Source organism: Haematobia irritans, chromosome 1 (assembly GCF_050003625.1).
Source record: "Haematobia irritans isolate KBUSLIRL chromosome 1, ASM5000362v1, whole genome shotgun sequence".
NCBI classification, from domain to species: Eukaryota; Metazoa; Arthropoda; class Insecta; order Diptera; family Muscidae; genus Haematobia; species Haematobia irritans.
This window is the reverse complement of record NC_134397.1, coordinates 76,962,756-76,978,100: the sequence shown is the minus strand read 5'-3', so window position 1 is coordinate 76,978,100 and position 15,345 is coordinate 76,962,756. Positions and strand designations below refer to the sequence as shown.

The 15,345-nt window shown below is 31.8% G+C and overlaps 1 protein-coding gene across 18 annotated transcripts in view; it reads left to right on the top strand.

The window, feature by feature from the left end:
- mtd (TLD domain-containing protein mustard) overlaps positions 1 to 15,345 on the top strand; it is a 467,609-nt gene that overhangs the window by 294,569 nt on the left and 157,695 nt on the right. For 8 of the 18 annotated variants that reach the window (XM_075290858.1, XM_075290859.1, XM_075290857.1 and 5 more), the window contains exon 5: positions 8,596 to 8,667. The exons of 5 other annotated variants lie outside the window; for them this stretch is intronic. In XM_075290858.1, coding sequence (XP_075146973.1) covers positions 8,596 to 8,667 — 72 coding nt within the window. Of the gene's footprint in view, positions 1 to 2,444; positions 2,564 to 8,595; positions 8,668 to 15,345 lie in introns of those variants that run through there. 5 more of the 18 variants (XM_075290870.1, XM_075290873.1, XM_075290874.1 and 2 more) reach the window with 5 other exon arrangements.

Below are 15,345 nucleotides of genomic sequence, written 5' to 3'. Positions count from 1 at the left end.
AATATGGACAAAATTTTGTACAGAAATAAAATATGGACAACATTTTTTATAGAAATAAAGTATGGACAAAATTTTCTATAGAAATAAAATTTTGACAAAATTTTTTATAGAAATAAAATATGGACAAAATTTTCTATGGAAATAATATTTTGACAACATTTTCTATAGAAATATTTTTTTGTTTCGTAGTTTTTTAGTAACATTTTCTCCAAATTTTGGTAGATTATTTTTGGTTCGAGTGGCAACCGTGCATGTCCACTACAATTTTGGCTTAAGTTCATTAATAGGACAATAATTTTTTCTATTCATTACAACAAAAAATCAATTATCCAGTGCCTATTACTCTCTCTAGAGTCTAGACATTTAGTTGAATATTTTTAAAACATTATACGCCAACGTATCGAATTTAAGGAATATTTAAAATCGAAGCATCTTCATAGTCTGGCAATTTGAAGCGCTTATGAATACTAAATACAAAAGGTCTCCAAGTACAAAAAGAAACTATACCGAAAAAAATCCGACGCTAAATTTAACTTATTTTTATTGAAAAAAAATATTTGTTTTTAGTTAAATTTTATTATTTTTTCGAAATTTTCCACAACCTAATGAAATTTTCCGTTTTTTAAATATGTCTCAAACATTTTATGAATTAATCGTGGGTATAAAGTTCAAGGACCGTATAGATAAGTTCAATATGAACTAGAGCAAACAAAATTTTTCGTACGATTCCCAAAAATTGTAAGAATGAACTACTGTATGGTTAAAATGGACATGATTTGGCGCCAATGATTTTCTTCTTTAGTTTCAGTTAATTTTTTCTTCTATGAGAAGGTGTAATTTCGTGAGTTATAGTTAAAAAGTACACCAGGGCATTAAATGTTCTTGGTTTTAACAATGCTTTGTGGAAATCTCAAAATGTTAGTTCAGTTTTCGCACGACGTAGTTCATTCTTGCTATAAAACCGTTTACATTTTTCCGTGTATGTATTTTAGTCGAAGTGCACTAAAAGTTAAAAGGGAGATAATTGGGTTTGGTTTTCCAGAAATAGATTATACAACACTATTTCCAGAAAACCAAACCCAATTATCTTCCCTTAACTTATAGTGGGCTTTGACTAAAATACATACACAGAAAAAAAGTAAACAGTTTTATAGCAATAATGAACTACGTTATTTCGACTTGTAAATATAAAATTATATATAACAAAAATAGAAAATATTTTTAATTAAGATGAGTGCTATATAACTACTAAAGGTACTGGCACTTATACAAAAACAACATCCAAATACTTCGAACTGTTAACCAAATTTTCAATGAAAATCAGTCTTGGAGAAAAATTGCATCAAAAAACTTATTTAATAAATAATTATTTAATAAATTATCATTTCTGCCATTGAAGAAATTTCAATCAAAAACCATTTGGATTAATTAATTTCGTGATTGAAACCAAAACAAAATCTATAAATTATTACTGTCTTAAATATTGCTGAAAAATTATTAAGAGAAACATATGTTGTAATTTCATCTTTTTTAGTTTAAAAGTTATTCACTCTATAAACGAAACCAACTTTTTGGGTAATTGCAATCAAACTTTCGTATGGAAACATGATTGCCAATCTCGAAAAATATCGATTTCAAGCATAGTGCAAACGTTTTGTTAGAGACAACCAAGTGATATATTTTTTCAATTGGATTCATGGATTTTTTTTCTCAAAAGATTTAATTACATTTTACGAATGCTATATTCATAATAATTAAACTATTGGTATTTAATTTATTAGGTAGTTGTGAGTTTCGATTATGTTCTACCGTATCTGCAATTCACGTGACGGGCAAAGTTTTATGATAATGGAAACCATGTCGAAAAAACCGCATTGCCAAGTATGATAAAAAAAGTACACTTGACATTAGATTGTTATGTTTACACTTAGCTTCTGGAGTACTGTCAAGCGTTGACATCAAATGCTTGGAGATACTCAGTTGAGAGAATTTAGCTTTTTTTGAAGTAAAAAACCAACAAATGGCTAAACAAAAAATGTTAACATTTTTATTCAATGAAGAGATATGCAAAATATTTAAGTACAGCAACAACAACACACAATAACACGATATTATCAATCTTAACGGTATTTCAAATATAACAATATTGCACTTTTTACATCCCTACAGTCAAAAACGTTTTCAATTTTTCAATTTATGTGTAATAAAAAACACTAAAATAATAAGCGCCGTCTTATCAATTGTCATTTTATTGACATAAGGAGGTTAATTAAACAAAAATGCCATAATTTCATTTAAAAATAAACTGAAAATACACACAAGGCAAAATGATTGACCGAAAATTAATTAAAAATTGAATGTGCAATAAGGGTGATAAATGATTTGCAAGTGTTTATCAAACATTAATATTTTTATTGGAATATTTAATAAAAAAAAAAATTAAATTGAGTGCTTTCAAATTGACAATATAAATCAAAATATTGATATAACTTTTATATTTGTTCAAATAATTTGGATTTCGTACAAAAATGCAAAATTTTGTAACGACAACACAACAATTTTGGTAAGCAAATTTTTTTTTTAAATTTATTTTGTACTATAATAAATTGGTCTTTTACTTCCCTTTCGCTTATATTTCTAGACTAAATAAAGTAACATTTCTGACCGTGTAGCATGTAACTGAAGGCAAAAAAAAAATCTTAAGATAGCCTATGATTTATTTTTAATACTTAATTAATTTAAAGGTATAATAATATAGTTAAAGTTAGGGCTTAAAAACAATTTATAAGAACAATTGTGGGACAATAAAATTATATATCTATGTTTTATATAAGCGGTGCAAAATTTGCTTAGAAGCAGAAGTCATCTTTTAACCACCAGCTGCATTAGTATTACATTAGTTCTTCAGATGTGATGTTATTGCAGTATTTCGGATTTCATTTAAAAACAAATAGGGAAAAACTAAAAAAAAAAATCAGATTTTTATCAACTTTTGTCTCCACGTAAAAAATTTTTGAATAATACCTCACAAATATTTCATCGCAAATTTTATTTTTGCCGAGAAATGTATCGGTTGACTCAAATATTTTTTTTTTAGAACTTTTCACTAGTTTACACCCAGAGAAGGAATATGATCACCTGAATCATGTTTCGTCGGAAAAATGTTATTTTCTCGGAAAGTATATATCTGATTTCGGCAACCATATAAATTTTTGGCGAGAAAACAACATTTTTGCGACAAAAATGTTGCATGTTCCCCGTCTAAAAATAACATTTTGCTATTGAAATATATTTGAGGTGATCATACTCCTTCTCCGTGTGTATAAATTCCGTGTGAGTAAAATTCAGAAAATTTAAATTTATTTCAAAAAATTGTTGTTGTTTTTTTGATTTCAACTTAAAACCATGCATTGACTAAATTACAAGTGTAGCTTAACCAATAGAGGAAAAGAATGTTTGTCAAATTTATTTGGGCAAAGCTCTATAGACTGCAAGATGGTTGGATGGACGCACGTTTCGCAATTACCACATTCCTCACCAGCATCCTCTACATGCAGCAAAACTATCAACCAATTATCAGAATAAATTCAGGCAGTTCACTAAACCCAAAAGTAAACCACACTCGAACCTTCAGAAAAAAGGTTTTACATGATAGCCGGCTTATGCCGAAATAAATTCGTGCAAACATATCTCTTTTCATTTGTAAAAATAAAATAAAGGATTTTTAATTATAACATCAAATTAACTTCTTGTGAAGTGAAAATTAAATCCATCTCTAGGTGAATATTTTTCAATGCACATTAAAAATAATGACTTAGGAAGAAATTCCAATTTCTGTAATTTTTTTTTCTGGGAACACATTTGTGAAAATTATTGTCATTGCTTATTTCTGGCATTGAAATTATTGAAATGTCTACGTCAACAAAATCATGTAACTCAACGTATTTGCCATTACATGACGTACTTTATATATGTCACGTACAACGATCATCAACTTCGTCACCCATTGAAACTGTCACCATCGACTTAAATGAAATAATGGAAAAGTTATGAACAATGGTGTCGCTTTAGTGTCACTACAACCGATTAAAAGTGCATTCACAAGCCCTTTGTTCTTTACTTTTATCGTGTTGAAATGATGGGCTTTAGCTTCCTTTGATGAGGTATGCGAGTCGTACTCATCAATTTTGTTACTGTTTAATCGATATGTTATTAAATGTTATTTATTCTTTTAGTCAGTGTTGATATAAGAATATATATATTTATAACCTCCACCACTACTGTGGTACAGGGTATAATAAGTTTGTGCATTTGTATGTAACGCCAAGAAGGAAAAGTCTGAGACCCATCGTTTAGTATACCGATCGTCTTAGAATTAAATTCTGAGTCGATTTAGCGATGTCCATCTGTCTGTCTGTCCGTCTGTCTGTCTGTCTGTTGGTGTATTTTTGTGTGCAAAGTACAGCTCGCAGTTTTAGTCCGATTGTCCTAAAATTTGGTATAGGGTCCTGTTTCGGCTCAAAGACGATCCCTATTGATTTTGGAAAAAAATCGGTTCAGATTTAGATATAGCTGCCATATATATTTTTCACCGATCTTGTCATAATTGGCGTGTATATCAACCGATCTTCCTCAAATTCCGTACATCCGAATATTTTATGAGTCTCGAAAAACTTGCAAAATATCAGCCAAATCGGTTCAGATTTAGATATAGCTTTCGCCCGATTTACACTCATTTGCCCACAGAGGCCAATTTTTTGCTCCGATTTAGTTGAAATTTTGCATAGGGAGTAGAATTAGCATTGTAACTATGCGTGCCAAATTTGGTTGAAATCGGTTCAGATTTGGATATATCTCACATATATAGCTTTCGCCCGATTTACACTCATATGACCACAGAGGCCAATTTTTAACTCTGATTTAGTTGAAATTTTGCACAGGGAGTAGAATTAGCATTGTAGCTATGCGTGCCAAATTTGGTTGACATCGGTTCAGATTTAGCTATATAGCTCCCATATATATGTTTTTCTGATTTCGACAAAAATGGTCAAAATACCAACATTTTCCTTGTTAAATCGCCACTGCTTAGTCGAAAATTTGTAAAAATGACTCTAATTTTCCTAAACTTCTAATACATTTATATCGAGCGATAAATCATAAATAAACTTTTGCGAAGTTTCCTTAAAATTGCTTCAGATTTAAATGTTTCGCATATATTTTTACTAAAATTGTGTTCCACCCTAGTGCATTAGCCAACTTAAATTTTGAGTCTATAGATTTTGTAAAAGTCTATAAAATTCTGTCCAAATCGAGTGATATTTAAATGTATGTATTTGGGACAAACCTTTATATATAGCACCCAACACATTTGACGGATGTGATATGGTATCGAAAATTTAGATCTACAAAGTGGTGCAGGGTATAATATAGTCGGCCCCGCCCGACTTTAGACTTTCCTTACTTGTTTTTAATATTCATTTATGCCATGTTGCATACCAAAAGGTCTTTAACCTTTAACAGACTTCCTGGAGTTTATTTAATGCTTTCCCCAAAGAAGAATCCTGGCACGCATAAGGTTATTATTATTCACTCACATTAGAAGATGTGATGATATAAGATCCATTGACCCAGTTTAGAATTTTTTATTCCAACACAGTATAAATTATCCCACGCTCTTCGTTTTCGACATGGAAATTATAGAACCACACGCAAAAAAATAATTCTTTCCTCCCAAACGAAATTTTAGACAAACAAAGTTCGTTTCTTATTTGCTTTTCGTTGAAAGGAAGTGTATTTGAAAGAAAAGTATATACTTTTTGTGATAAACGTTTATTCTTTTCCAGGATGTAAAAACAATTTCATAAAGACTAACTCAAAAAAAAATTTTTTTTTGCTAATTGAATTTTCCCTCACATCTTTCTCACTTCCACGAAGTTTTTTAGTTCTTAGCACATTTTTCTGTAATACAAATAATGTAGATGAAATTATACGATTTTATAAATTTTTAAAATTTTTTTTACCTTTCGCCTGGACTGAGAATCGAACCGCGAATTTGTAAGCCAGCACACTATCCACTGAGCTATGTAGCCGTTATTGTCATCAATAGACAATTACCCATATAAGTTATATTTATATAGCATAGCTTGCGGCGCCCACGAGCCGATTAAGCAAAATTTATTTAACAGAAAAATTCATTTAGTTGGGCACCGTGGAGCAGTGGTTGCTACGTCCGACTTGCATGCCAAGGGTCATGGGTTCGATTCCTGCTTCGACCACAGTGTTTTTTTTTTATATACATATATTCCAGACATGGTCGGAAGATTCCGAAAAAATGTTCAACATTACATTCTACTATATTAAATTTTTACTATGAACTGTAAAATGTGTCTTATTAAAAACCTAAAGTCAGAAAAGAACAGTGTTTGATATAAACGAAATGGACTGTGTAGTTGGTTCAAAAATAACTTTTTTTTATCGAAACAATAAAAATTTTGTAACAAACGAATTTTTTTGGTGATAAAAGTTTAAAATTTTCGAAGCAATTCAAAAAACTCTAACAAAAGAAAAACGTTTTCGGTACACGTTTTCCTAACGTTTTTTTTCTTTGCGTGCATAAATAAAAACGCAAGAAAAATATATTATAATTATAAGGTTAATTTTTAAAATATAAATTTCGTGTATCCTACATATCTAGGTAATTAGCAAGACTGTTAATAACATCTGGAACAAATCGCATGTCAATGTCATTATCAGTGATATATTTACGCTTGTGTTGAGCAAACAACCAGAGTGCATCCTTGCAATATAGCGTGTAGTCCATCGCACGTCTTCCTAATCATACCAATATCCCATCGTATTCGCCCGATTTGGTAACGTGTGACAATTTTATGTATATAGCATATTTTTGGGCGCACACCAGCCGATGCAAAAATACTTTATTTAACAGAAACTTACATTTAGTTGACCGCCGTGGAGTAATGGCTAACATGCCAGCCTTGTATACAAAGGGTCGCGGGTTCAATCCTTCGACCGAACACCAAAAAGTTGTTTTTACATATACATGTCCACTTACACAAAAAAGATGCTGAAAAGATGTTCGACTTTATATTAAATTTTTACTATGAAACTTCAAAATGTGTCTCATTAAAGACTTAAAATCAGAAAAAGAACAGTGCTTGATATAAACGAAATGGGCTGTGTATGGATCAAAAATTAGTTTTTTGTGACATTTTTTTTTTTTTTGTGATAAAAGTTTGAAATTTTCGAAGAAATTCAAAAAAATCTACCAAAAGAAATGGGTTTTCGATACATGTTTTCCAAACGTCTTTTACTTTGCGTGTACGATTAGGCATTGCAGATAATGGCTGTCCTTATTCAAATATTCGATGCCCAAAAACTCGCAAAACAAGAAGCCAATCGGCATCAAAATTTGTAATATTTTGACCCAAGTCGAAACGAATTCGAAGAAAGGCTACACGGGCCGTATACTTCTTTTGCCATGTTATAATGAATTTCGACTAAAATATAGTCAATAAAATCAAACAAATATATTAAAAATTAGCAATTAATAAATTAATTTATTAATTAAATTCAATAAATTTACTTAGAATTAAATTAAAGTAAGTGTAGTTAAATTGAACTCAAATGAATTAAATTAAACTAAATTCAAATATAATTAAATCACATTAAATTAAGCTAAATTTAATTCAAATTTATTTATTTCCAGCAAAACTAAAAATCATATTTTCAAAAAATATATTCCATACAAAGGGCCTGTTCGAAATCGAAACTTTTTACTATGGTGAGATATCAATTTACTATGGTGAAAATCATTGCTAATTTGGTGTACTCATTTCTTTAAAAAATAAAACTAACTTTTTGTTTGTTTTGATATAATCAAAACATGCCAAGCCTAGTGATGTTGTATATGTAAAGAATTTCCAACAAATGTCAAATTTCTTACTAGCCCCTTGGGCTAGTGAAATTATACTCACCTCGGTTTACGTCAAATTTTTACCAATACTAGTAAAAAGTTTCGGTTTGGAACAGGCCCAGGGTCAATTGAATTGAAAGGAATTCCATGAAAATAAATTAATCCAAGTTAAATTATTTTATATTTCAATAAATCGAATGAAATAAATTTACTTGATAATTAGACGATTGCACTGTGAGGTTGTAATATAGCTGTACTATAGCTGCCCTTTAAAGGCAAATGAACATCGATACCATAATCACGATTTTCTCCAACGAGTTTTTTTGTCCTTAAGTAAATGACTTAGATCACAAAAAGAACTCTTTGTTTAAATTTGCTTACAAATTTTTTATATTTTTTCTTTTATTTTAAGACATCATTTTCACAAAATTTCCATAGTAGTTTTCTTTTGCAATATTTTGTTTACGGTTACAGTTAATTTAATGGCGTATTACCAACGATTTGTGTTTTTTTTTTAAGTTTTGCATATTCAACTAAAATATTGCAAAAGAGAACATTTTGTATATATTTTTTTTTATATATTGGTTTATTTTTATTTTTGTTTTCTTTTATTATTATTTTGTTTATTTGTTTTTTCGTTTGTTTTTTATTAAAATATATAGGTCACGTAGGGCTAGTCAAGATGTTTCGCTTATGTCACGCAGTTTTGATAATTTATCAATTCCAGTACGCCGGTAAGTATTAATATATACAAGCACCAAATCTCACAATCAAATCAAATGGTACTCACTCCACTCTAAGTACTCTACAATGCTTATACAAAACAAACACACACACACAAATTAAATTTATAATTTAATTGAGCTATGTAAGTAAGATGATGGGCTTTGTAATGACTTGAATATGTATGTATATATATGTGTGTGCACGATTCTATATATATGTATGTATGTATATATTTATGTAGATATGCATATGTACATATGTTTTTATTTGCATCTTTACCTGTTACATATTTAAAATCTTGGCTCTGCATGATTGCTATTTAAGGTGTTTTCAATGTTTTTTATAAATGCATGTGTAATTAAGGCATGGTATTTACTGTTTTACAATCCCTTAAAGAAACAAAAATATTATTAATTGTTTTTTCAATATTTCAAGGTCAAGAGTGGAAATAACCAATGTGATGGTACGAGAGCAGTTGTTTGATGATCTAAGATCTATTGAAGGTTGGGTTACTACTCACCATAATTAGATATAATTGGCCCTAAATCCCAAAAACAAAATTATGTTAAAGTAATTACAACACTTACACTCAAAGAAAAATATTTTTCTCCAAATAAACTCTGATTTTGTAAAAAATTTCGTTCCTCAGAAATGAAAACTCTGCTTTCAGTGTATCAACACTGCACGCAGACAAGGAATATGATCACCTCAGACATGTTTCAAGAGCAAAATGAAATTTGGTACATGGTGTTAGTAAACGGTCTCTAACAACCATGCAAAAATTGGTCAATATCGGTCCATAATTATATATAGCCCCCATATACACCGATCCCCAGATTTGGATTGCGGAGCCTCTAAGAGAAGCAAATTTCATCCGATCCGGCTGAAATTTGGTACATGGTGTTAGTATGTGGTCTCAAACAACCATGTAAAAATTGGTCCACATCGGTCCATAATTATATATAGCCCCCATATAACAGGTTGGCTGATAAGTCCCCGGTTTAACAAAGAAAAACATATTTTTTTGTCAAAATTCGTTTTTATTATTCAACATAGTTCCCTTCAAGAGCGATACAACGATTACAACGACCTTCCAATTTTTTGATACCATTTTGGTAGTACTCTTCGGTTTTGCCTCAGTTTCGGCGATCACCTCAAATTTTTTCCCTGCGAGCATCCTTTTGAGGTCTGAGAACAAGAAAAGGTCGCTGGGGCCAGATCTGGAGAATACGGTGGGTGGGGAAGCAATTCGACGCTCAATTCATGAATTTTTGTCATCGTTCTCAATGACTTGTGGCACGGTGCGTTGTCTTGGTGGAACAACACTTTTTTCTTCTTCATATGGGGCCGTTTTGCCGCGATTTCGACCTTCAAACGCTCCACGCCATATAATAGTCACTGTTGATGGGTTTTCCGTTCTCAAGATAATCGATAAAAATTATTCCATGCGCATCCCAAAAAACAGAGGCCATTACTTTGCCAGCGGACTTTTGAGTCTTTCCACGCTTCGGAGACGGTTCACCGGTCGCTGTTCACTCAGCCGACTGTCGATTGGACTCATCTATGCGTCAGACCGGGGACTTATCAGCCAACCTGTTAAACCGACCCCCGATTTAGCTTGTGGAGCCTCTAAGAGAGAAGTTTTAAGATACCTTGCCATCGGAAATGTTACCGCAACCCAAGTAATTCGATTGTGGATGACAGTCTTTGGTACAAGTTTCTATGCAATCCATGGTGTAGGGTATATAAGATTCGGCCTGGCCGATCTTACGGCCGTATATACTTGTTTTGTTATGGTTCGTTTAACAAACGGTATAAAACTCTGTAATCGTGTTTTCTGGTACAATATCATTTGGTTACATACATACAAAAAAAATAATTCTTTCCTCCCAACGAAATTTTAGATAAACAAATATCGATTCACATTTGTTTGTTTGGGAGAAAAGTATATACTTTTTGTGATAACTAAATGTTGATTCTTTTATAGGGTGTAAAAACAATTTCATACAGACTAACAAAAATTTTTTTCAAACACCAAAAAGTTTTTCAGCGGTGGATTATGCCCTCTCAGTAATGCTGGTGACATTTCTGTTTCAAAGCTTCACTAAGTGGTTTCACCACAGTGTGGAACGCCATTCGGATTCGGCTATAAAAATTCAGTCTCTTGTCATTCAGATAAACATAGAATCGGGCAGGACTCAGTCATAAGAGAGAAGTTCATCACTGTGGTATCACAATGGACTAAATGGAATAATGAGTCTAAAATATCGGGCTGCCATTATACCTAACCTAAATATCAAACGATTGACATGTACTGCCGCCAAGGAGTCCTATTTTATATCTGCGGACAAACGTATTTTTCAAACAGGTTAAAAGATAGATCCAAGAGTATCAAGTTTATGTTTAGAAGGGTTATGGTAGTAGTCGATAACGGAATTTCAAGAAAGAATTTTTCACGAATAAATAATGGAAAGAGGAACGACTCTGATATACTGATAGGTATGTGTAAAACTGGACTTGATATTTCTGGTGCTCATTGAAATCATTAAGCAAAATAAAGGAATTTCGAAAACATACAATTGACTTGGCCTTCTGAAATAATAAAAAAAAAACTTTGGATTAATCCACAATTGGTCAAACAGACCCTTCCAGGGAGTCTGCTTCCTCTTATCAGCAATCCCACTTCTTTAGTCTAATGTAGGTTCAACGTGAATCCTTTTCCCATAATTGTCCCTAAAATTATTAAATTCAACGGCTTTCAAATATTTAAGTGCCCTAAATAGAAATTTCAAGAATGTTGATTACCACTCGGATTAATACAGACTCCCTGTTTAGCTAAATTTTTAAATTTACCCTTAAGCTTACTTCTCTCATTCTTTGACAATAATTGTGTTTGGATAGCAACTGAAATCGAGTACAAGCCACAACAAGGCCGAACAACTGAAAAAAAAGAATCTCAAAAATATCTAATGCGAAAGTGACATCAACGCAATAAGCACAAAACTGTTATCGTCACACTTATCTACAGATGCGGTAAGATAGGCAAACATAAAAGGACATTGCAACTGGGAATGCCAAAGGCACTTGAACAAAAGCACCACTTGAGAACACAATTCATTCAATCACCTTAGATGAGACCGACAAACTGAGACAATTTCTTGATGCAACATTTCTATATAAAGAATAAATTTGGAGAATTTACATATCGTGAAGACTCTATACTGAAAAATATATTCTCACAATTGTAAACACACTTATTATCCACACCCAGAGAAGGAATATGATAATCTCAAACCTGTTTCAAGAGCAAAATGTTATTTTTGAACGGTGAATATGTTTGTCTCAAAAATGTTATTTTCTCGAAAATTATGTATCTGATTTCGGCACCCATGTATATGTTTGCGGAGAAAAGAACATTTCAGCGGCAAAAATGTTCCATGTTCACCGTCCAAAAATAATATTTTGCTCCCAAAATATGTCTGGGGTGATCATATTCCTTCTCTGCGTGCAATCAAAACAAAATTCAATATGTGTACTCTTATGAAGAGCTCAATAAGTTCCGGTGAGTTTAGATCTTTTCCATTTCCTCCAACTATGAAAAAGCGAGAGTGAGAGAATATGATCAGGAGAAACATATTTCAAGAGCAAAATTGTTGCAGTTCAATCATAAGTTCATTGCCAACTTCAAATGTTGGTGAAGCGATACGAGGTCTAACAGGAGAACTCCGAATGACGAGAGGTATTTAAGGTATTTTAGGCAATCCCCAAGAAGGAGTTATGTATTTTGGAAAGTAGCTATCAATTCCCAGATACAATTAGAGATATCATAAAGAAAACCATACAGATGAATGGGAAGTGTCCAAGGGAGTATGGTCTAGGAGTAAATCTTGCAAATACGGAATTAGTTATGTACCATGGAAAGCGTGAAGCTACAGTCAGACTAGTCAAATATTTGATCAAAACTGTCAAATATTTCTTTGCCATAGTCTGACCAACAAACTTTTGTTTGAAGCAAACAACAAAACAGCTGATTTTCGGCAAAGAAAGATGTTTGACATCAAATAAATATTTACCATGTTTGATCATAGTGTGACCACCATATGGCAAATATTTGCGCCACATTCCGTCAAATATTTATTTGATCTTACAAAAATTTTGCAAGAGCAAACACGGTCAAACAAAAATATAAGTTGTTTTATTTTAAGGGAAAGGTGCATGTTTTTGATAAAAGATTAATGGTTATGCTCTATATGTGGAAGGCAGCGATTCGTGGATTCAATCCCATATGGGTAAAATGTGGGTGATAGGAGTATTTATGTGAATATTTGACGGTTCATTGATATGGGAGATATGATTGAAATTTTGTACGTCCAGGAGCAGATTTTATTTAAGTTGTGTACGTGACACAAAATTGTTGTTACCTACGTAAATTGTACTTATGGCAACAGCTTGAGTGTGTGTGATTAAAGGTCATGCATGAGCGCGAGTCACGCAAATAATCTATTTGTGAGTGTGCGTGAGTAATAAAGAAATGCACTCACGCTTACCAATTGAATTCGCTTACAATTTTAGCCACACATATGATATTAAAAGCTTAGTAACAATCTCGATTTCAATGCTTACGTTGTCAGCCAGATTCACCAGCTAAATTATTCTGGCAAGAATAGGATTGACCATAAAACTAATAACGTCTATTATTTTCTTTAGTGAGGCGATAATTTCTAAGTCGAGACAATTTTCTTGAGCCACGAGTATGTATGAGACTTTACAGAGATTTCGTAACATTTCTGATCGTGAGTATGCGTGAATAAAATGTTTACACTTGTGGGTGTGCGGACGTGAGCCTTTAAAAGATTTGTCTGAGTGAGGGTTCGTGAAAGTGACTCGTACCAAAAATATCGTGCGTGAGTAAAAATCTTTCGTCCTAGATGTTCGTGACCATGAGTAAAATATTGCACACCTCTACAATTTGTGCAGTTTAATATTTACCACTGTGTTGTAAAAAAATATTTTTATTTTTTTACATCCTGCGCCAAACAGGGTATTATAAATTAGTGCATATGGAAGGAGAAGAGATAGATACATAGAGTCTTTTACAATACTGCTCAGTGTCGGAATCTGAGCCGATCTAACCATGTCCGATTGTCTGTGAACACATTTTTGTAATTAAAGTCTAGGTCACAGGTTAAATCCAATCTATTTGAAATTTTGCACAAGTGTGTTTTGGAAGAAATCAGTTCAGATTTAGATATATCTCCCACATATATATTTCGCCCGATATTCTTATTCTTATATGCTTCAAATTTTGGGGAAGGAATACAATTAATAGAAGTGTGATAAATTTGACTGAAATCGATTCAGATTTATATATAGCACTCATATCTTTCGCCCGATTTAGATTCATATGACCACTGGAGGTCAAAATTTCACTCCGAGTTAAGTGTCATTTTGGTCAGATAGTGGAATTAGCATTCAAGGTATGCATGCCAAATTTGGCCAAAATCGGTTCATATTTAGATACAGCTTCCAAATATATCTTTTGTCCCATTTACGCTCTTATAACTACAGAGGCAAAAGTTTTACTCCGATATACGAAATTGACATTCTAACAATGTGTTCGGATTTAGATATAGCTCCCATATATATATTTAGATTCATGTGGCCTCGGAAGCCAAAGTTTATCTCCGAAACTTTAAAAATTTTGCACAGAGAGTACAATTATCATGTGGGCTAAATTTGGTCAAAATCGGTTCAGATTGAAATATTGCTCCCATATATATGATTTTGCATTAGGGGAAATATGGCTAGAATACCCACATCTTACCTCCGAGATTCAACGAGATTGAGTGCATTTTTTAGAGATATTTTACGTGGAGAGAATATTTAATATTATATATTTAAGTGTGTCGAATTTCATCCACATCGGTTCAGATTTAGATAAAGACCCAATATATATGTTCTTCAAATAAGACCAAAATACTACACCCAGAAAAAAGTGACCCCTTCTTTAAGTTAAAATGAACTCATTGTGAAGAAAGTTGAACTTCGTATAGCGCCAAAGACATTTTTATTTGTTTGAACGATGTGATTTTCGTAGAAATTAGGAATAATGCATTCCATATATTAGTTAACATTTTCCTATATTTATATACCACTATACTACAGAATGAAAAAATTTAACTAATTTCAATTCATATATGGAATGATTTTATTGAAATTTTTTCATTCATTTCGACAAATCTTACACATTTGTGGTAAAACTTTTACTTCATAATTAGAACTGCTTACCTTCGTTTTTAAATACAATTTTATTTATTTCTATAAGCAATTTTATCTTCAATAAAAGACATGTTTTATTAATATATTGAATATATTTATTAAGAATCAACAGCATCGAATCTCTTTGAAATATTAGTTTATTATTCCACTATTTCCAATTTCCGTGTGATATTATCAACTGTAAAACGCACTTTTTCTTCTTCTTGTACTTTTCACTTTTAATAAGTTGCTGCCTAACGATTTTCTCCTCCTTTTACAATTTCAATACTTACAAATATAAAAAATCATAAAACATTTTTGTTCCAAAAGGTTAGCGTCACTGAATATTACCTGATAATTGAAGATTCCAAAATGAAGACAAATGAAAGGGTTGTTATTCTGCTGGTGTTTTCTTTCTTTATACACTA